Source organism: Podarcis vaucheri, assembly GCF_965113315.1.
Source record: "Podarcis vaucheri genome assembly, chromosome: 9".
Lineage (NCBI taxonomy): Eukaryota > Metazoa > Chordata > Lepidosauria > Squamata > Lacertidae > Podarcis > Podarcis vaucheri.
This window is the reverse complement of record NC_138767.1, coordinates 26,848,206-26,871,712: the sequence shown is the minus strand read 5'-3', so window position 1 is coordinate 26,871,712 and position 23,507 is coordinate 26,848,206. Positions and strand designations below refer to the sequence as shown.

Below are 23,507 nucleotides of genomic sequence, written 5' to 3'. Positions count from 1 at the left end.
AGGCAGCAATCTTCTGAAATCTTATTTGGGAGGGAGTTGCATGGAACTCGGTGGGATTTATGTCTGATTAAAGATGCTTAGGTTTGGGCTGTAAAGAGGAAAGGGAAAAAAATGGGGTGGGGGAGGAATAAGAGCTTAAGCTTACTGAGAAGAGAAACTTAACATGCCAAAATCCATATCAGGACAATGCCTTTATGAGGCCAACAGCAACATCACAAAATAGTGTGCAAGTTTTCAAGCTATCCAGAACTCTTCCTCAGAGAAAGTTTCTCAAGCTGATGCTGTTTCCTATACAGTGGTACGTCGGGTTACATACGCTTCAGGTTACAGACTCTGCTAACCCAGAAATAGTACCTCGGGTTAATAACTTTGCTTCAGGATTAGAACAGAAATCGTGCTCCGGCAGTGGGAGGCCCCATTAGCTAAAGTGGTGCTTCAGGTTAAGAACATTTTCAGGTTAAGAATGGACCTCCAGAACGAATTAAGTACTTAAGCCAAGGTACCACTGTATACATATGACCTTCCAAAACAACTCATTTAATTCTTTTTAACTAGGGATGGGTTAATTGCTTAACCCGTCAAGAGCCACACTGGAATCAAACTGCAAGTTGTGCACCTGCACATTTAACATAGCTTGTTTCCATTCTTTCCTTGGTGCCTCCCTCAAGGTTCTTCCCTGGACTCAGAGCAAATTGATCTGAGGCTTTTGCCTCACGGAGACTGGCCTATTCCCATGCCCTCTACGTGGGCCACGCACATTCTAGGCAGCTATGTCTGGCCACCAAAGCTTTTCTCCCGACTGGCTATCGGCTTCTCTCTATTAAATCAAAGCTAATGAACATCTTACTCCTGCATCACAGCTGTGCCAGAAAAGTCAAAAGATTCCTGTTTTGAAAGAGAGTGGTTTACTGGGGGATATACTATAAAGGGAGAGGTGAGAAGAAGGCAGGTTGGAATGTAATGGGAGATCTCCAGGTCATTTGCAGTAGATCAGCAAGGATTTCTGACTCCTAATTATGTAACAATAGCAGCAGCAAAGAAGCTTTCTCCACCTTACTGACTATAGTTTGCTGAAAAAGAGTGAATTTGTGTGTTAAAGCGCTTGTGAGATTGGTTCTGGTACTGATGACAAATTCCTGGGTTGAGCAGTTGTTCAGCAACACCCTGCTCCTTAGTTCTTAGGATATGTCTGTTCACCTGATCCAATGTTTTGCACCTGGCTCCACTTAGTGGATTTCAGGGTACTAGTTTTTTAAAAAGTAGATCCCACAAGACAGAAATCTGCCCACCTGCTGTATAAATGTACAGATAACCAGATTAATTGCAGCCCATCAACCATTTATGGCAGCCCACTCTGTATGAGGAAAGTTCATATGTTCATAATAAACTTGCTATTGCATCCTAAGAACCATGAATAGACTTGGGTTTGCAGAATGAGGCTCCCCAATTCGTTCTTCTGCTGCAGCCCACCCACACCCCAAGATACCCCCTAAAAAGCAGACTTTGAGGAACAGCGTGGGACATGGGAAGCATAGAAATTAGTGGGCATTTGGGACCTCCTATGCATGAGTGAGAGTACCCTGCTGCCTCGCCCCTCTCCTTCCTAGTAAGCAGCAGTGACTCAGCTGTTGGGAGGTTAGTTGAGTGGAGCTGCCACCATCACCATGCCATCTGCTGTAGCTTCTCAAAATGAATCAATAAATTACCTATTCAGACAATGAGATTATATGTGTCTTTTCCTACCTTTTGCAGTTTCTGTATTCCCTTCACACCTATTTTTCTCACCCCCTCCCCCAGTACGGTAATCAGTTATGATCCCATCCCCACTGAGTCCTCATTTGATTGATTTGGGTTCTCCCCTTAGGAATTTCACCTTAAAAACAAAGCAAAGCAATTGTTTCTGAAGATCTCAGGTATTCCCTCCTCCCCTGAAGTCTGTCAATGCCCTTCTCTTTTGCAGAGGCATACCAAGGCGTCCCTTGGCAAGGAGCTGTATTGGCGCCCCCCTGTCAGAAAAAAAAATGAGAAGCAGGCGAGGGTGCCTGGACAGGAGAAAGGTGTCTCCTTCAGGCTAGATAGGGTGCCCACACTGCTCTCTGCCTGGAATCCACTCGAGGACCCCTTTTCATCCCCTCCTGCATCTGCTTCAACAGCAACCTTTCCTGCTGGACATCCCGGCAGGTTCCTTCTGTAGGCAAAGCAGGTGCTGGAGTTCTGAGCCTGTGTGTGTGTCGCAAGAGGACTTCAATGCCTGGTAAGTGATTTTTACACACACACACCAGGGCCTGCACCCCCAGTAGGGGCTGGTTTTAACAATCCCTAGGTATGACTATGCCCTTGTATATGGGTGCAGTTCTTTTGGCTACAAAAAACCAAGATACTCAGAGACTTGACCTGATATTAAAATAGAACAGGAGTAGCCAATGTGGTGCCCTCCAGACCCTCAACAATTTTGGTGGTTTCCTGGTTTTCACTTTTTGAAATACGGCAACCCTAAGTTATAATCCAAACATATTGAGGGCACCATGTTGTTTTTCCCTGGAAATATATGTTTGTTTGTTTGTGTGTGTGTGTGTGTGTGTGTAACATTTGACAGTGCATGAAACTATTTCTCTGGCTGCAAGTGTGGATAATATATTTATTATTGGACAGGTACTGCCTGTACAAGTATTGCTGCTCATGCTGTTATTTCTGTCTCACTCACAATGCTGAGTTGCTGGCACTAGATAATACATCCTGACACCCTTTGCTTCATTCTTCACTGTTTCATTTTCACCTCCACCTCCGGAAAAAAAGAAGAATGTCACCAGCTAAATTCAGCACTCCGGGGACTCTTCAATTTGGTAACAAGATGCTCAACCAATTGCATCAGAGACTGCTCACAGCCAAATTAGACATGATGTGGAGTTACACATTACTTTCCTCCATGATGTCTTCATCCAAAAGCAGCCATGGCAGGCTGCCTGTGTGAACAGAGCATGGGCAGGTGGGGAATGGCCGCTTAAGGTACAGGTATTGGAAGGGATGTTTTCCTTCTGTGGCATTTTTTAGTGGTCAGTATAGAGCAGGGAGTTAGAACAGTCCTTCATCCAGACACTTCTTGTGAAAGGGCTCAGGTTGTTAGGATATTCCGTTTCACCTTAAGAACAGATGTGTGGATTGTTGCATGTCACATGCCTGTTTACACTCCAGCACAGCTTGCTGGGAACTTCCGTTTGTGTATAGCTTTTGCTTTAGCTGTCTTGCTTTGGACACGAAGGAGATCAGACATGTTTCCTTTTGTCCTGATGTATGCTGAATAAACTGCTTGTAAACAGGCTCACACAGCCTCTCCTGACACTTCTGTTGCATAGTGTTTACTCTGCTGAGTAGCATGCCCTAGCTTCTGAAGCTCAGGTCGCAGATTCATGCTGCACTAAGGACTGGAGTTCGCCCGGCACACCGGCCGGTGGGCTACAACCAGCTGGGGGCCTGCCAATTACCCCCGTTTCCTTGGTTGCATGCCAGCAACGGTAACATGGTGGAGAGCAGATACAAGTCAGATCAGATTAGACAATATTTGGGGAGGGCTATGGCTCCCTGGTAGAGCATCTGCTTTGCATGCAGAAGGTTCCAGGTCCAATCTCTGGCATCTTCACATAGGACTGAGAGAAAACCCTGTAGACATTATTGAGCATCCTACGTTCCTATGAAATAGAACTCTTGTGTCGCATCTAGTTTGTCCCAAGTCATCCACCTAATCCAGAGGCGGTGGCAGCACTACTTAACAGGTTGAGTTACTATTTTTATCTCCATGCATTTGCTAGTTAGCGTCTCTTTTAAATTGTGCAGTCAGCTCAAATCTCAGCATCACCCTTGATCTTCCTTTACTTTCCGTTGCCCCGTTGAGTGACAGCTGTTGTACTGCTAGTGAATTAGGCAGCCTACAGGAACATTTAGAGAATGCCTAATAAGAAATAATTTCATGCACCTGACCTGAGCGCTTTAAAATAAACTAGAAAAATGATAACCCCCAAGTACTATTTCATTTCAGAGGTCTTGCCGTTTCTGACATTTAAAGGCCCCAATCAGCAACCAGCTCTACCTTACGTTTTTGTGGCATTCGTACCCACAGAATGAAACAATCCAGGTAGGTGATGAGGAGCAGGAAAGTAGGAGCATCACCTTCTTCCTCATCAAATACTTCAGGGAAAAGCAGTAACTGCAGCTAATTCCCCACCACTTCGCTTTATTTACCATCTAGCCCAAGGTTTCCCAAACTTGGGTCTCCAGGTGTTTTTGGATTACAACTCCCATCACCCCTAGCTAGGAGGACCCAGGATGCTGGGAAATATAGTACAAAACCAGCTGGGGACCCAAGTTTAGGAAACCCTGATCTAGCCTGATGATCAGCTGTGGAGAGTTCAAAAGCTTGCAAAAACTTCTGTTGGCCTAATAAAGTTATTGCCCTGATACTGATTTTGGGTTCATTCTTCTCATGAGCAAACACTGCTGATTTTACCTTTTCTGTAGCTTCAGGAACCATCTCTTGAAGAATCACATAACCTCCTCCCATTCCTTAAGACCAAGCCAAGGTACATAAGAAGAGAACCAGCTGAACCAGACCAAAAGTCTATATCAAGTCCAGCAGCCTGTTCTCAGTGGCCAACCAGATGCCTATGGAAAACCAACAATCAGAGCCTGAGAGCAACAGCACTCTCCCCACCTGTGATTCTTAGAAACTAATATTCAGAGGTACACTGCTTATAACTGTGGCGGTAGAACATAGCCACTAGGACTAATACCCATCAACAGCCTTACCCTCCACAAATCTATCTAATCCACTTTCAAATCCATCCAAGGCTATTCAGAAGGCAGATTCTTTCAAAATATAGTTCACTTCGTTCAATTCTGGAAAATTTACAAAATAGTCAACATTTCATCCATATGATCCAATAAGCTATTATTTAAACCGGCGGTGTGTGGAAGGCATCAAATATTAAAAATGAATGCAATGAGTCAAGCTTACCAAAGCTGTTTTCAGTAGTTAAACCAGCTTGCCCTATTTATCCCTTTACAGAGTGAGACCACTGTTGTTCTTGAATTGTTGTGGTCTAGGTTCATCTCTGCATAAGCTGTCCATATCAAAGGAAGGAAAATCAGGAAAATACAGGTGTCAAAGAGAAACACAGGTTGACCAACTAAGCCCACGCTGAAGGCCTTGTTAGCATCAGGTGGCCCCATGGTTGTCTAGGAGTAGGTAGCCAGATCCAAGAATGTCTGTATACCGCTCCTAGCCAATTAAAAGGCTAAGCAAGGAGTTGGGGCCTGAGAAATCGCTAGAAAACCAGGAAGAATATATACCGTATTTTTCGCACCATAGGGCGCACCGGACCATAGGGCGCACCCAGTTTTTAGGGGGGGAAATCCAGAAAAAAATCTTTCCCCCCCCCCAGCCCCAAAGAGCAGCGTACAGGGTGCGCACAACCTCTCCCTGCCGGAGGGGTTGCGCGCAGCTATGGAGCAAGCCAAGTTTTGGCTTCCCCTTTAGCCCCATGCAGCCTCTCCTTGCCGGGAGACGCTGCGCAGGGCTAAAGAAGCCATAGCCCCGTGCAGCCTCTCCTTGCGGAGGGGCTGCGCGCAGCTATGGGAGAAGGCAAGGCAGCGAGCGGGATGGATCCCGCTCGCTGTTTTGCCTTCCCCTTTAGCCCCGCGCAGCGTCTCCGCAAGGAGAGGCTGCACGGGGCTATGGGAGAAGGCAAGGCAGCCAGCGGGATGGATCCCACTCGCTGTTCTGCCTTCCCCTTTAGCCCCGCGCAGCATCTCCGCAAGGAGAGGCTGCACGGGGCTATGGGAGAAGGCAAGGCAGCGAGCGGGATGGATCCCGCTCGCTGTTTTGCCTTCCCCTTTAGCCCCGCGCAGCGTCTCCTTGCGGAGGTGTTGCGCGCAGCTATGGGAGAAGGCAAGGCAGCGAGCGGGATGGATCCCGCTCGCTGTTTTGCCTTCCCCTTTAGCCCCGCGCAGCGTCTCCTTGCCGGGAGACGCTGCGCAGGGCTTTCCTGGCTTTTCTGGGAGTTGGGGGAATTCCCCCACCTCCCGCAAAACCGGCAGAAGCCGCGCGCACTTTAAAAGGGCTGCACGGCTTCTCCTGGCTTTCCTGGGAGGGGGGAGAAGGGACTGATGCGGCCAGTCAGTCCCTTCTCCCTCCTGTGGAAAAGCCCGCAAGAGCGCACGGAGCTTGTGTGCGGCTCTTGGGGGCTTTTCCCGTCTGCGTCCCCCCCCTGCATTCGCTCCATAGGACGCACACACATTTTCCCTTGCTTTTTAGGAGGGAAAAAGTGCGTCCTATGGTGCGAAAAATACGGTATTCTACAATTTCCTACACCCTTTGCTCCTCTGGTTCTTAATCTTATGAACAATGTTTCTCATCCTGAGCTAAGGGGAGCAATTTAGCCTTGTGCTGTATCAACTGTTTAATCACGACAAGCATTTCAGCTTGCCAGATGGTGGGGCGGCCTGTTCCGTTTAGCCGCCTGAGGAGAAACAGGGAAGTGCTGCCCTTCATGCCCCCTCACTGCCTCTCCGAAGCCTCACTTACTGGGGTCACATGGCGGCAACTTCTGGGTTCCAGTGAGATCTCGCAAGAGCTCCACAAGATCTCCACAGGGCTCATGCAACATCTCACCAGAAGCCGCAGTTGTGGTGGGGGGGGGGGTGGGCAGGGTACCTGGAGTGGCATTAGAGAAGCAAGGAGAAGTGGCTGTAGCTTCCAGTGAGATCTTGTGAGATTTTGCAGGACTCTTACAAGATCTTGTTAGAACCCGGAAGCAGCAGTGGGCAGGGTGCATGCAGCAGTGCTACCCCTTGGATTCTGCTACCTGAGGCATCTATCTCAGTCCACCTCATGGACAAGCCAGCCCTGCAGATGAAACGATCCCCCTTCTCCTCCCTTCCATGAACTGTTCTGGTGGTTCTCCTGACACAAACACTGACCCAGTTTGGAGAAGGGTGCACATGAGTAGATGGGGAAAAGCTTACATATGCAAGCAGAAGTCATTGCATGGGCTTTCACTGACAGGACTCATTAGCTGGATCCTGCCCAGATATCTCACAGTACTATATATTAAAAATCCCACTTAAGTTAACATGATTGCCTTAATGTTGATGTCATTAAACACTGGAAAGTTTCACAAGCTAGTTAATACCAACAATATAGTTTGGGAAGGGGAAAACATTCTAAAATTTGAAGTAATGTTATTTTAATCTATGCACCAGAGACTTTTAAATCCACTTGCTACTTGCTGTTCACAGTTCCAGCCTTAGCATTCACAATCCGTATCAATGCATGTACCTTATCAGTCAGAGGACACCGTCTACAGCACTTCCACAACTGAAGTCACAGTTTCCAGGCACCAACCCATAACAAGCCAAACATCTTCTGCAAATTCAGTCTTATTCTTTTAGAAGGCTGGAAAGCACATTTCAGATGCAATCCTGAGGCTAGGGAATTGGGGAAATTAAGTCAGTTATTCCACCTCATCCAACAAGTTGCTGGGTTTTCATTGGCAGAGCAGAAGTGAGGGCAAAGGAACACTCAGATTTCTTTTAAATGGTTTTCTTCTAGAACTATTCCCTTTCCATTGGAAACAATGAGTGGAAAAACAAATCTCTGGTTTTGCGACAGGTGGATAGACTGGGAAGGCATGGAATCCTTTGGATCCAACCCTTCTTCTGGTCATCTCCCTATTTTTTGCTCTACCGATGTTGTTATCGAGTTAGGGATGTGGACATTTCAAGGAAGGGGATGAGTAAAGGCCATGGCTCAGTAGTAGAGCATCTGCCTTGAAAGCCGAAGGTTCCAAATTCAATCTCTGGCATCTCCAGATAGGTAGGAGAGACCCCCTACCTGAAACCCTGGACAGCTGCTGCCATCAATGTAGACAAAAGTGAGCTAGTTGGACCAATGGACCTTCCTATGCTCCTAGCATATCCTCCTCTCTGTGGTGAGAGCTGAATGACCTTTGGAGAAGGAAGTCCAATGCCTCCTATTTTCCCTGGACTGCCCTCCTAAGGAAGAATAAGATTACTTGATCCAAATAATTTTGCAATTACTTTTCTTGCTTCTAAAATTAAGCTCTGGTACAAGTTCAGTTCTCTCCCTACCCCCACTTCCAGTTTCCAGCTGGCAGTGGAGCACAAAGTGCCAGAAGAAGTGTTAAAAGAGTCTGTTATAATGGTGTTTCTGACCAGAGCCAGAAATAAATTATGAAGTTCCAGCCTCATCTTTCAATACAGAGTCATTGTTACTTGTTATAAAAATCATCTGCATTTTTAATGGTAATCAAAACACCAAACCCTTTTACATTACCATATAATTCCTTGACAAATGTGTTTTAATATATAAAAGAAGGAACCCCAACATGGCACCTATAATCAAACTGTAATCCTCCAAGAATGCAGTCTCTTTCTTTTTCAGCTTCTTCTGAAGCACTTCCAAAATACGTGTACACATATAAGTGTATGCTTTTTAGCAGTATGAAGTTGGCAACATTTCTGTTGTATCACACTGGATAAAAATCAGGCCAGGTGGAGAATGACAAACAATTCTAGCAAACATTTAAATATATATGCAAACTGATGCACCAGTTCCCTGCAAGGTACCTCTCTCGCCTTATTTTACTTTTTCGTTTGTTCAATAAGATATATGCAGAGGAATAACGCATGGGAGAAAATACTATGGGAAAAGTTGTATTATTAATTAGCAACTTGCATCTGTGCATAGCTGCAGTCCAACTATAAAAACTGAAAGTATACAACAGCTGTTCATCAATTAGTTTTTGATATGAACAAATATCATTTGCTATAAGGTATCTGTATGAAAACTAGAATTCTGGCAAAAATAAATTAAAGCAAGAGGTGACAGATATCACTTTTAATATCTGTGTTTTATTATACAAACACACACACACATTTGACAAAGGCATGTGGTTACTGTCAGAATCTTAATAGAATTTTGCAGAGCTCTGTTCTCTGCAGCAGACAAATTCATTTTAGACAATTTAATGAATGTCACTGAAGACCACATTCATTAAAATTCAGATCACATAGCTAGACATTACCTTTTTTCATGAGTCAGTTTATATCAGTAAAAGGAGAAAATGTGAAAGGAAGTAAGGCAACAGAAAGGTGGGGTTGGGACAGGATTCTGTTATGAAACAGAATGAAAAAATCAAGGGCAGTATGAATTTCTGTACAATTCAAACGAGCTGTCCAGGTACTGTGTACCTACAGTATGCCAAGTCCCTTTCATTTCAGTGAATGTGCTCTAAGCATGACTAAGCCTACATCAGCTCTGTATCAGTAAAATTGTTACACTAGAAGTTCAAGAGTCGCTTTGTTTTTGTTTTTGTTTTGAAGGCCTAATATAAAGGTTATTACCAGATAACCTTCATGTTTATAAACTTTCAGCACTCACTGAAATCTCTCCTTTGCTGGTACTGCAGCTCAGACCTCTTGCAGATGACATTTCCCTTCCTGTCGCCTCCTGTGTTGTTTACCAGTGACAAAATCCAGGCTGAGCTGGTAACCAAGGAAAGAACCTTTCTCTGTTACCTATACCAGAGCCAAACTTCACTATCTTCATAGTATAACAATGCATGGTGGCAGCATACGCAGCAAAATATAGAATTCAGACCTCTGCACTCCCCATGCATCAGCAATACTTTCTTGATTCTGTGACACACTTCCACTTTCATCCACAGACACGCAAAGACTGCAGCAATTGTCATGCACAGTGTAAACTGCAATCTGCATTCCTCAATAACATGTTGGCTATGGCGTGTCTGTGTAAGGCAGGTAGTGCTTATTTATGTCTGTCAAACAGCATAGCTCTTTTGTGCCATGCAGCATGCTGTCTGCAGTTGTGTTGTCTTTGACTGGCCTGTGATCTGCAAGCAATGCGTTTTGTACCTCAATGAATTTTTTATTCCATCTGATCTTTTCATCTATGAGATGGTTAGTTTCTTTGAATGGTTGGTGCTGCCAGTACGTAGTTGGTCGGATGTTTGACGGGAAACGGGTAATTGTTTACGATGTCAGAATGAAGCACTTGAACTGAATCCTTCATGTGGGAAATATCCACTGCTGGACTTAAGTGAGTGCTGGGCCAGGCACTGTGCCAATCAGTATAAATGTGTAGATGGGCCTCGCTATATCTTTTGTGTGGTCTGTAAGCCATGCAACACTGTGTTTGTTTTGTGTAGAATCAGTACAGTTCTCTAGAGGGGGGGGGGAGTGCTGCAGTATTTGACGTGTGGGTTGCCATGCTATGTGTTTGTATATAGTAGTATCTGTATCATGTGTCTGCAAAGAAATCTGCAAAATGCAGTGTCTGGCTAGTGGTCTGCACTGCACGTCAGCCTGTAGTATTATGCAGCTGTAGCACCTGCTTGCATGCACATAAGGTCTGTAGGCTCTTATCAGTCAGGGAAAACTACTATGCTAACATCTGTCCGAGACAAAGCAGCATAGCAAGGTGCCTTATACAAAGTCAGACTGTTGGTCCATATAGCTCAGGGTTGTCAACATTGATTGACAGTCGCCCTCCAGGGTTTCAGATGGGGAGCATACCCAGCCCTACCTGGAAATGTCAAGGAAATGTTCTTCCACTAAGACATGACCCTTCCAAACAACACAGTGTGTATGGTGACCATGTGCCATTACTTAAGTCAAGATACTTGTCTGACATGCCTAAACGGTGTTGTCAGTTTTTCATAGGCTAGATGTCCATATCAAGGTGTGCTTTGTGTGTGGGCCTGATGGCTTAGGGTGCAGCCACCCTGCTGAAGCTAAGGAGCCATTAGATCAGGGTGGGCACCCACTTCCTGGGTGGGTGCCCACTTGAAAAGCCCCTATAAGACCATGTTAAGTTCAGTGAAGGAAGAAAGGTGGGGTGCAAATATATTAAATAAGTAGCGTCTGTCCTGATGACCAGCGTATTAAAAAGAGCACCGCCGTTTTGAGTGGTTTTGCCAGACTGTGTGGCAACATGAAGAGACCGAGGGCAGGTGGAGCGGGGTGATGGCTGGAAGCTGGAGCCCTGCGCGTGACTCACAGCGTCCGTTCCTCCCCGCCATCCCGTTGCACATGCCAGCCTAAGTTTGTTATCCCGAACCCCCTGACTTCCAAGCAGACCCCACCCCACCCCACCCCACCCCACCCATTCGCAATATGGTTCCTTCAAACAGGTGCAAGTTAAGCTCGTATCCGCAGGGCGGGTGAGTGAACGACTGCGCGCGTCCGCGGAGAGGCCGTCCGCGCCTCCGGCTGCTGCAGCCTGAGGTAAAAGCGCCCCTCCGAGGGCGTTTCCCGCCCTTCCTCCCCAGGGCCGTGTGAGCGCACCCACCTGCCGAAGGCGTGGCTGGCTGGCTTGGGGCGACGTCCCGCCTCCAGGGACCCCCGGGGAGGTGGGGGAAGCCATCTTCCCGCTCGGGGGCTTCTCCTTCCTGTCCTCTTCGCTGTCCCCGTGCGGCTCTCCTTCCAGTCCCGCCGTGCTGGGTCGGGTAGCAGCAGCAGCCGCCGCCGCCGCCGCCGCCTCCTGCTGCTGCTTCTGCTACTCCTCCAGCTCAAGCGGGCCGGCGCCAAGGGAAGGCAGGCGCTGGGCGGCTCATGCCCCGAGGTCCCTCTCGCCGCTTCCTTTCACCTTCCTCCGTCCCGCCTGCAGCCGCCCTTCTCGCAGCAGCCTCGGCCAGAGCGGAGAAGCAGAGCTGGTCTCGTCGCCGGCCAAAACAGCACCCCCGGATTCCCTCAGCAGCCCGCCTCGGAACCTGCAATAGGCTGGGCGCTGCAATGGGGGTGGAGGGGGAGCGTAGAAAGAAAGGAGGGGAAGGGCGGGAAGAAGGGCACGCGACTGGTCAATGAATGACCTTCCCCGAGAAAGTCGGAGGCCGCCGCTGCTTCGGCTCCCTCGCTGCGCCCTGGCGGTTGGAGAGCTGGGGCGCTTCTTCAGGCGCGCCGCAACCACCCGGCTTAGTGCAGCGCCAGCCTCCAGGCTGAGCCTCTTCTCTCTCTCTCTCTCTCTCTCTGTATGCGCGCGCCCGCGTCTCCGTATCTGTCGGGGGTGGGAAGAGAGCGAAGCGCACCAGCGCGGGGATTATTATAGGAGCTCTCTGTCCCTCACACACACACGCCCAGAGGTGAGAGGGAAGGCAGGCTCGGCTCTGCATGAGGTCATGGACAGCTCCTTGGAAGAAGGCTCGCTCCGTTGCTGCCGCTGCTGGCGGACGGCGGTGGCACAAGCGGGAAACGGGCGGGGAGGCGCAGAAGGGGCGAGGCACGTTTCTCGGTGGGCGAGCGGTTTCCCACATGTTCATATTTCGGAAAGGAAGACAGCCGGGTGTGTGAATGGCAGGAGTCCAGCAGTCGTGTGTGGCTGAGGACTGGAGGCGGGCGAGTGGGGATGCAGGGCTATCCAGTCCATGAAGAAAGGCTCAGGATCCCACCCCAGCACCTCGCAGGATTTCTGCCCCGCACAGTGACTTCATTTTTCCCCTGTCACGGCTTTGTAGGCGTCGTGAGCACACCCACGCAGAGGCGGTGGCCTGAGCGTGCAGCGGAGGTGTGGTCGCCAGAGGAAGGGCTCTCGCTCTCATGCTCTTGCTCGGCAGCTTCATCCCTCAGGCGCACCAGTGGGATAAACAGAAGCAAACGCCTCTCTGCCTGTGCTAGGTAAGGTAAAAGGTAAAGGATCCCTGGACGGTCAAGTCCAGTCAAAGGCGACTGTTTGGTGCGTTGCTCATCTCATCTTGCTTCAGGCTGAGGAAGCCAGCATTTGTCCACAGACAGCTTTCCTGGTCATGTAGCCAGCATGACCAGAGCGCACAGAAACACCCTTTACCTTCCCGCCACAGCGGTACCTGTTTATCTACTTGCACTGGCCTGCTTTCAAACTGCTAGGCTCGGACATAACAACAGGAGCTCACCCCATCATGGGATTCGAACCGCCGACCTTCTGATCAGGAAGCCCAAGAGGCTCAGTGGTTTAGACCACAGCGCCACCCGTGTCCCATATGCTACTCCCATGGCGTTCTGAGTTATCTGAGCTTACTCCCAGATAACTTGGTACAGGATTGCTGCCTAAAGGGTCCGTTTCATGGACGACATTATGGCTGCATTCCTACAGCCTAATGTACCTGGATGTAAGCCCCATTGAACGCAACGGGACTTACTTTTGCACAGTCATGGGTAGGACTGTGTCATAAGCACAATTGTGGCATGGACTGTCTAGAGTCAGTAGTGCTATATCTGCTATACAAGCAGGGAGAGCAGCGAGGATCCTTGGCCTCCCCATCCCCAGCAGAGCCATCCCCGGTGCTCCTCCAGCTTGCATGGCAGCCAGCTGGGGGACCCTTTACCTGCTCGGCCGAGGGGAGCGGCAACCACAAACTCCTCAGCTGAGCGCTTAAAAGATGTAGAGGGAGGAACAAGCTGTATTGGTGCCTTGTGGCTTTTTTCTCCCTCTGTGCAGTATGAGGGCAGAATGGGATGGTGGTTTCACTCAGCAATATATCGCTGGTGAAACCGCCACCGCAGTCCCTCTGCTACCAAAGCTTGCTGGAGGAAGTCGCTAGCAGAGGGACTTGGGAGCACTGGTGGTTTCAACAGCGATATACTGCTGAGTGAAGCCGACATTGCAGTCTGCTCCTCATACTGGTCCTGGGCGATATATTGAGATATATTGAGATATCGTCCAGGCCTCGAATCCACAGCATATAGCTAACTGGGAACTACTGACATAGAGGATTATTCTGCATGCCCTGCATTTATATCAAATATGTCATGTCTTGGAGGAAACGTTCTGTAAAAGACGTATCTCAATGCATTTTTTTACTGATGGAAAATATGAGTAAATTTCCTGACATGTTTAAACTGGTGAAGACGACGTGAAATACAACAGAGTCATTTAGAATGCCAAATATACTCCTCTGTCCTCAGAGTATCCCTATGTTTATATTTTTAAACTGAACACAAGTTGGAGCATGGTGCATTTTTTTTGCATCTACAGAAGATGCCACATCTGAATTCTAAATGCACAAATGGCTAATATATGCTACTGTATGTCTCCCCAGGTCATTTAAGCCCTTAATGCATGACACTTGAACAGCAAGGCTGTTATACAGAGCAGGTGCAGACTAACACTTCAGTGTATAAAAGACCAGTTCTGTGGAAGAATACAGATTTGAAAATTTATGGTGGAGAGTAGATCGAAATAGGAGCAGAGAAGAAAAAATGTATTGACAAGAGGATATAAAGCAGACAGCAACCTCTGTCATAAATCTATTTGTTATGAACGGTGTCCCATTGATTTCAACAAAGATCAGCTCAGAGGTAGTGCCTGATGCTTTAAGAAAGTGTAAAAAGAGCGGCTGGCAACAGGAATTTGTTGGCATTGGCAGACTCTGCTTGGCTCAGCAGAGAGGGTTCCCAGAACTACTTGGATCACGATATTTTTAAAGATCACATTATCTTGTTCCTAAAAATCAATAGTCACTACAGGACTGTTGGGTATGTTGGGATGTAAATGTATTCCATTCCACAGACCACTCACTTGATGCTTGTGTGGATGAGTTTCAAACCTGTTTTTCTGCCTTTCCCCTCTGCTTATTTTGTTTATACATCTGTGTATGTGTGTCGATATCAGTGTTAAACATACACATCCAGTTCAGGTCTTTACACAGATTTGCATATCCACCTGTATTCTTCATTCTGCAGCAAACATCTTCAACATCCTTCTATTTCTTTTGGCATAGCGTAGATTTGAGCTTGGTAAGAACAACACATTCCCTAATTCTGAACTGGCTATTTGAAGCAAATGTCAGCAAGACCTCAAGTTCAAGTGTTTCCTGGTGTTGCACACCTGGTAATCAATATTCGCATAGGAAGAAAGCTGTGATTGTAAAATTTCCTTTTCCTTTTTGCTATTTAAATGAATCTAAATTGATGTTTTCTTCCTCCATGTAGCAAATGAGCAGCATTATCTTCCCATAGCAATTGCCATCCTTTCGCGTTATGTAAAACATAAACTGCTGAAATAAGAATGCTCCATCAAGTGATGGCACTTCCATTATAAATATATGTTTTTCTATGCTTAAAACTTTACAAATTTTAAACACACACACACACACAACTGCTGTAGGCTTCCCCCAGATTTATAAATATAGTGCCATCTGTAGGATCATTTAAACCCACTTTGGATTAATCTGGTCTCATGAAACCTTTTATTTATACCATCATCATTTGTTTGTAAGCCACCTTTCCATGCTCCAGGCAGCTTGCAACATCAAAGAAATCACATAATTCACTCTTAATAGTCACAAAAATATAGCAACATTTAAAATTAATGAAAACATCTAATTAAATATACAATAAAATGAAACATTCCATGCATAATTCAAAACAAAGTCTAATGCAAAAATAGTCTTCCAAAACCAGCAAAAATAATGCATCTCCAAAATTAAATATTGACCCCCAACAAGAACTTATAAATAACACCCCCACCCCAATAGTCTCTAGACATCCTGAGAAGCCGGCTGTATTCCTCCTATCTTCCCTAATGCATTATCCACTGTTTGTGCCCGGGAGTTAAAATGTCCTTTCAAAACAAAAATGCTTGTTGACTTGGTTTCCCACCCCCATTAGAACAGTGATTTCACAGTCCAGTTGCTCTTTTTGGATAAGTGGCCTGCAACATTCATATAATCCACTTATTCTGAAACATTTCAATTATCATCCCACAGAAGGTCTTGCACCATTACCAGCTACTTCCAGATCACTTCTTGCATAAGATAGTTACATAATCGCAACTAACCTTCTCTTAAACTCCTTTTCTTTCCCGCTTTTTGTCTGTGCATCCGATTATAGAAGCATGCACTACATGCAGTGCCAAGAGGTTTTGTCCTATAGCATGGTTATATATAGACATGCCCTGTACAAATACATTTAATAGTTCTTCCCAGGAACACATATCTGCAGCAAACCTCTCCCCAATACTCCCTGTTGCATCTAACTGCCTAAGGGCCATGGTGGTTGTGGTAATACAGTCTAACCAAATGATGCTTATCCAGCTGTCAGTCCCCCTGAGTTACCTCTAAAACAGGGACAGTGGACCTGTGAAACTTCAGATGTTGTTGGACTCCCATCAGCTCGTCAGCATGGCCATAAATTAGGGGTGATGGAAGCTGGAATTCAACACATTCTGGACCACAGGTTCCCCATCCCTTCTGCAGAATAAGAACTATGGGTTGCAGATCCATTGTTTGCACATCTACTCAGATGTAGTCTATACACAGTCCAGTGGGACTTACTCTCAGCTAAATGTGACTCGCATTTCAGTCATACACATGGATATTTACTGAACAGCCATGCTTTTAAGCATCTTAACCTGACACTGGTGAATATTGGAATTGTTTCAAAGATTGTAAACATTCAAAACTGGCCTTTGCTGGGAATAAAGGTACAGTACCTCAAAGTAAACTTGAAATAAAAAAAAAACATTTAATGCAAGATAGATCACTGAGGGAACCGTATGTTATACGTTTATTGTAGGCAGAGGCTTTGATTTAAAAGCCCCCTCTAGTGCTTTATCTTTTTTGGAATTGATTTTCCTTCCTTCACATAAGGAAGCCTAAGAGCTGCTTTCAATATAACTTTGGATGATGGGCATCTTAAAGCCTGAGCTTCAGGTTCTGTATTGTGTTTTAGAAATCCATATATCTTCACTCTCAAGCAAGCCTTTGGAAAAACTCGAAGGCTGGCTGGCTTGTTTTGAGCGTATACATGGGCATAGCCAGGATTTTTGTTAAGGGGGAGGCAGGCCTTTTGTTAGGGGGGCAGAACCCCAGTTTGCTATGTATTTTTATTGATTTTTATTGATTGGGGACAGCTTTCCCTCCCTGCTCCACTTGGCTATGCCTATGAGGGTATAACTGATATTAATGTGATGTGCCTGCTGCAACCATTCCAAAATGATGCTGATCTGCATTTTTAAATATGATTGGTAACCTGGCAGTGGGAATCCCAGACAAACATCCAGTAGGATGGCTGGGTAGCTGACTTCTTTATTAACTGGTTTATCTATCAGTCTGTATCTCACTGACTTCAACAAACCTTGGCAATTTTAAACTAGGCATTGCTATTGCTATGCTTTATTGTTAGTTTTTATATGTTATTTGCAGTCTGGCTTATTACTTGTAATGTTATTGCTGACCTTCTGATTTTAGCCTCTATAAATTCCAGAGAGGAGTAGGTGCATCAACATGTAATAAAGGAAGAAAGAGTGCCCTGTAGAGTTTTAAAGAATAACAAATTTGTTGTGGAATGAACTTGCATAGGCAAGTGATAAAGGCAAACATATAGGTTGAAATCATTCTCACTGAAATTGAAGGGAATTTTTAAATGTTTAATTGTTGACAAGTATCAACACCACCACAGTGATAAAATAAATGAATAAAGGAACTGTTTAATTGTGGGAAAATCACACCCTTACAATGAAGGTTATACCCTTAAGCTGCAATTCTTCTGCTCAAACCGAAGTCCCACTCAATTCAGTGGGACCTGCTCCAAGGCAAGGGTGCATAAAATTGAGCCTGAAAAAGACAACACATTAATTAAGAAACCCAAGCATAAGGCAAAAAGCATTTTCACATATTACCTGTGATTTATATATACCCTTCATTACCCAAAAATGCTAATTCAATCTTGAACATAGAAAGGAGTATCCTTGCAAGAAGTCTGTTCCTGTTGTTTTCATTATTAGCTGCCTCCCTTAATAAGTAGTTATTCTTTATTGAAGTAAACTAATTGATTTTGTTTTGAATTGCTTTATTGATCTTGTAATGCACCTCATCAACTGAGTCATGTTCTGGTGGAATGGTAGGATAAAAATATTTTCAATTAATATTGATAGTCAAATCTCATTCCTTTGACATTTTTCCAGAAGGGTCTTCCATCCATTTGGGGAACAGAATGTCCAGTTTTGGAACAGGTGTTTGAAACCCTTGTTTTTCTTCATTGGAATAATATTTTCTAGCTGATTTGAATGTTATTCTTGAACAACATTGAAAGGAGACTCTGAATATTGAATTTGCATTAGAGCTTATGGACCTGAACTATGGATGGTGAACTGCATCCTTGCTGAGAAGATTATATGATAAAGACTTCTGTGATAAAACAGCTGTCAACATGAAGCATATCCGTGATTGATCATAATTGTGGGCCTCGGCTGACCAAAAGCATTTTGTATTACTCATCCATCAATTGCCTCCAAAACAAGCTTTTATATATCTAATCATATCCAGCCTTGTGCTAGATCACTATCTACTTCTTGTTGTTGTCTTTTTCAGAGGAATGCTGGACTAGTCATTCCCTTCCTTCCTTCCTAGAAGAAAATCAGTTCTGTATTACTGCCATTCTTTAAATGAGTCATCCTTCAGTGTCCAGGAATCAGCTCTTTTGCACTAAGTTGCTGCATCACACACACAGTCATTCATTATAGGTTTATTCCTACAAATGATGCGCCAATACAATGGTGTTGTATTGGAGCATCAATAGCAGGTCTTATCCTCTTCTATATAGATGTATACCAGGAATGGATCTGATTCACATGCCTACTGCCTGGGCTCAGGATTGTTTCTAATGATTTGCTCATATATGATGGAATAGCCAAGTAGGGTGGGTGTTTTTTAAAAAGAGAATAATGAAATTGTGTCCTGAATATCAGCAATCTAATATCTTCATATCCTCCTTTTCTAACTTTTTTCCCCCAAAGGACTCTCCACCAGCTTTTGCCTTTTTCCTCATCCGATAATGGTGTGAAAAAGTAGGGAAAGAATAGGGATCAGTATGATGTCGGAGAGCAGAATAAAAACTGATTGATATGCTACTGAGTTTTGGATAAAACAGAATCAGGACTAAAGGCCAGGAGTACTAAACTAGGAGAAAGCACTTAGGGTTGTGTCCAACTGACAGTAGAACCACTGAAATTAATGGAGCTAAGTTAGTCATTAATTTCAGTTAACCTACTCTGCGTAAAACTTTACTATTTTGTTTCCTTCTTGTACCCCATCTGGCAATAATATATTTCATGACAGAAGTAGTATAGTGGGACTGGATTAATCACAACGAGAACTTCAGTAAAATAACCAAGACAATGCAGAACTGGAATGAAAAGTTGGTGACTCAAAGATTCCAGTTAGGTCTTCCAGGGCCAAGAAAATGCAGGGGCTAAGTTATGGGATAGAAAGTAGACCATGAAAACTTGCCAGAATGTGCTTCGTTGTGCTATTTCATCACTATTGAATATGTACAAATACTTGCCAGATGCTAGAGAGTGGGCAGTTCCTGGCACGAAAAGTACTGAAGGGAAAAGGCCAAACAGAGAGGAAGCAGCTAACCTCAGGCGTCTTCCACAGCTAATGGGAGGAAAACATGTACATACGATAAAAGAAATAAGAAAATCTGAAGGAACTGGTGTATGAAAAAGTAAACATGAAGACAAATGCCTGGTTTCATTGCCTGCTCCTTGGGTTTCTTTATGCATAGAAAATATTGTAGGCCAAATAAAGAGCATATGCACCTCAAAGGGTGTGTAATGAGATCAACCTGATATATCCAGGCTTGCCAATTGTCCCACCCTCAGCAGAAGACTCTTGCTGCAACATACCGGGCTGAGTACTTAGCAACTCAGGTTTATCAAGCTTGGGCCGGCTCCTAAATTGCAATGGTTTTTGTGTGTGGCTCCTGCCATGTTTACAAGCAGCCACTGTCTTCTAAGCTCTATCTCTCCTTTCAACCTATTTCAGTCTCAGTGAGGCTTTCAGACTCTTGGTCTCTGAATATGGTTTTGGACCAAAGAGAGTGAACAAGTAGAGGCTTAATTCAGACATGGAGATGCTGTGGATGGAGAAACCAACCTGGTTGCAACCAGCCTTAGATAGGGTTGAACTCTCCATGAAGGAGCACATACAGAGTTTCGATCTCTTGGACTTTGCTATAACTGTGGAAGCTTGAGAAGCAGTGGTGGCCAGCAGGTTAGGCTGGGACACCACCTGCAGCTAGATTTAATCTGCTTGGTTGAGGTGCTTCTGCTTAATCTTGAGTCACTTGTAGTGATACTGGAATGAGCCACTAGAGGGAGAGGGAGATGCAGGGACCTTTTAACTTCTTTCCCCTGTGGCATTTGCCAAGATAGCACCACCAAAAGAACCCAAGAGTGGGAGTAGAGTGCCACTGAAACAGTAGAAAACCCAGATGAACACTTGTGGATATATAGGCCTCAGCAGTAAACTTTGCATAACCACAATTTAGGGACATGTAAACTGCCTTTCTGCTAGTACAATATCCAAAGCAGCACATAATTCAAATGAAGAATTGCTTCTAGTTTGTTATTCAAAGTTGTATCTTTGCTGGAGCTTCAAAAAGTAGCTTCCATTTAGGGAAAAACTCTATTCTCCTGATGCATTGGAGTCAATGCATTGGAATGATTTTGCACAAGGCCACAAATGAATTTAGCTCTTAGTTCCTAAAGTAATGAAAGAAGTTTAATTCACTAAATGGGGTTTTTTTGTTACATTATTTTTTTTTTGCTACATTTGCTTCATTTCGGGGAAGTAACAGGCACAAGGTATGTGGTCACACATTAATAGATCTATCACACTAGATGTCTGAATTATTTCTTTACCATGAATTGCTATGTAGCTTTGTGCAAATGTTGGGACATGGGTGGCGCTGTGGGTTAAACCACAGAGTCTAGGACTTGCCAATCAGAAGGTCGGTGGTTCGAATCTCCGCGACGGGGTGAGCTCCGGTTGCTCGGTCCCTGCTCCTGCCAACCTAGCAGTTCGAAAGCACGTCAAAGTGCAAGTAGATAAATAGGTACCGCTCCAGTGGGAAGGTTAACGGTGTTTCCGTGTGCTGCTCTGGTTCACCAGAAGCGGCTTAGTCATGCTGGCCACATGCCCTGGAAGCTGTATGCTGGCTCCCTCAGCCAATAAAGTGAGATGAGCGTTGCAACCAGAGTCGGTCACGACTGGACCTAATTGTCAGAGGTCCCTTTACGCAAATGTATTGATAATTTTTGACGTGTCTTGATCTGCAATACCTGAGCAACATTGCAGAAAAGGAGCTGGGGAGCTGTGTATTTCAGTGCATTATATAGATCTATATCTCCATGATGCCATATATTCTGAGCTTCTGTGCAGGAGAGAGGCAAACAAGCCTTCATGATTTATGTTGTACCAAAAGCAGCAAAGATATATTAAATTTGGCACAAAGCCCACCCTTTTTGCCACTAAGTCTAGTCAAAGCCCTAAATGTCTAGGCTACAAGGAAATTCAGCTGAAAAATTAAATATCAGTTAACCTTTATGGAACGATTTTTCTTTTCTCTACAAGACCTCACTGCTGCAACCACTGGAAAAAGTGGCCCGACAATGTATCATTCTGGCATATCCTAGACAAGAGTCAGCAGCACTCTTGGCCGTTCCAAAATTTGTCAATGCTGTGCAGAGAATGTGTCTTGGTTTCTCTTAAGATTTAAGTGTAGCTCAGCTAACAGAGACTCTTTCTAGTAAGTCTGATGCCTGTTTGGCCAGGAAATAAAAAAACAGCATTACCCACCACTGCCACAGCCAAAAGGAATCTTAAAATTTGTTTGTGTGTGCGTTTTGTTGGGTTATACAAAATAGTAAAAACAGTAACTTACTGTGTCAGCATAAGTATTCATGCATTCCAACCACCTTATTTTGAAATCAAGAATTAAAAAATATCTAGTTACATCTAATACAAACAAGAGCCTGACTTTCCCAAATCCCAGCAACAGCAAAATCACCAACTAAAACTTGCCCCATGGAGATCAACACAGAAACCTTACCAAGAACATTTCCAGCACTTCTGCAATATGCTCCAGTTGGCTTTCTCTAGTATATCCTCAATAAGTTAACAGCTTCGAAGGAAGAACAGCCAGCAAGGCCTCTCTCCACCTGTGTCCTCCATCTTAAGGCAGCCCTGTTCAGGGAAGTTTTTAATAGGTACCGCTGTACTGTTTTTAACACTGATTGGGAGCCGCCCAGAGTGGCTGGGGAAACTCAGCCAGATGGGCGGGGTATAAATAATAAATTATTATTATTATTATTATTATTATTATTATTATTATTATTATTATTATACACATCTAGTACAGTAAGATCCCATTTCTAATTATCCTATCTGTATACTAAATGGTAATTCTTAAATGGTAGCACTATAATTATAACTATTATTTTAATTGCATTTATATCCCACCTTTTCTTCCAAGGAGTTCAAGGCTGTATACAGCGTTCTTCTACCCCTTCTTGTTGAATCCCACACAAGAAGTCTGTGAGGTAGGTTAGGCTGAGAGGCAGTGACCGGCGTAAGGTCACCTAGTGGTTTTAGTTGGATTAAGACCTGGTCTTCCAGGTCCTAATCCAACGCACTAAGCACTATGCTACACTGGCTCTCTGGATCATGTAACTTAACATTAATTTCTGTTTTCCAGGACGTCAGCTACAGCGGGGATATTATGAGAGCACGCTCAGTTATAAAACTTCCTAAGAGTTTATTCTGCGCCCCTCCCCTGATTTGCCCCTATCCACATCAAGCCTAAGTTAAAGAAAAATTAAAACAGTACTGAAATATTTTAGCAGTGGCTTGGAAAAGGAAACTACGTTGGCATTATGCGCCGCCTAAAAAAAGAATGTTTTCTACAAGCCTATAAATCGCAGGGCACCTTGGCAAAGCAACTCCTACATGTCTGTGCTCAATTCTGTTCCTCCTACAGTACATCAGCAACTCTTGACTAACAAAGGAAAAAGCGAGAGAGCCAAGGGCTTGGGTGTGTGGGGTAGTTTAAAATAAAATAATTGCAACAGTGCCAGCTGTGCAGAGGAAGTTGTTGGGGTGTTTTTTTAATCCAATGCATTAGACCCCAGTCTCTGTTTCTAAATTGCCTTTTGGAGACCTCTTCTTCTTTTTCAGTTATAGTGTGTAATGGTAACTTTATGAGAATTGGCATCCATTTAGAACATTTGTATTAGTTTATTTTGACATTTCAATCAGTTCCTGAACAACTATTTGTACCCCATAATAAATTCTTTTGAGCAAATTCAGAGAGATGATGCAGCCTATTTCCTGTGCTCCCATTTACACTTAAAAGTAAGAGAAAGAAAGGATTTAATAAAATGTTCTCAAGAGTATAAGAGGCAAAGACATTGCTTTCATTTACAATGCTAAGATGTAGATTGGCTCTCTCAGGTCTACAATAAGGATTCTTTGGGTCTGGAGAAAGAAGCCTCACCCATTTTAGGAAGCGTGCTACACAGCAAATTAATCTGTACAGGACTGTATAATTCAGCAAATTAAGTTTAATATAAAATGGTCCCCATCAGTTTAAATGTACAGTTCTATTTTCACATTAAGTTTCTTATTCTACTTTACTTCCACACCCGCAACTTCAGC

At 44.6% G+C, this 23,507-nt stretch overlaps 1 protein-coding gene across 2 annotated transcripts in view; it reads right to left on the bottom strand.

Annotated features, from left to right (window-relative positions):
• ANK2 (ankyrin 2) overlaps positions 1-12,193 on the bottom strand; it is a 318,251-nt gene extending 306,058 nt beyond the window's left edge. The window contains exon 1 of one of the 2 annotated variants that reach the window (XM_082236854.1): positions 11,384-12,193. In XM_082236854.1, the coding sequence (XP_082092980.1) occupies positions 11,384-11,458 (75 nt within the window). In that variant the 5' untranslated portion in view covers positions 11,459-12,193. The remainder of the gene's footprint in view (positions 1-11,383) is intronic. The other variant, XM_082236863.1, reaches the window with a different exon arrangement.
• Between the last annotated feature and the right edge of the window lie 11,314 nt (positions 12,194-23,507).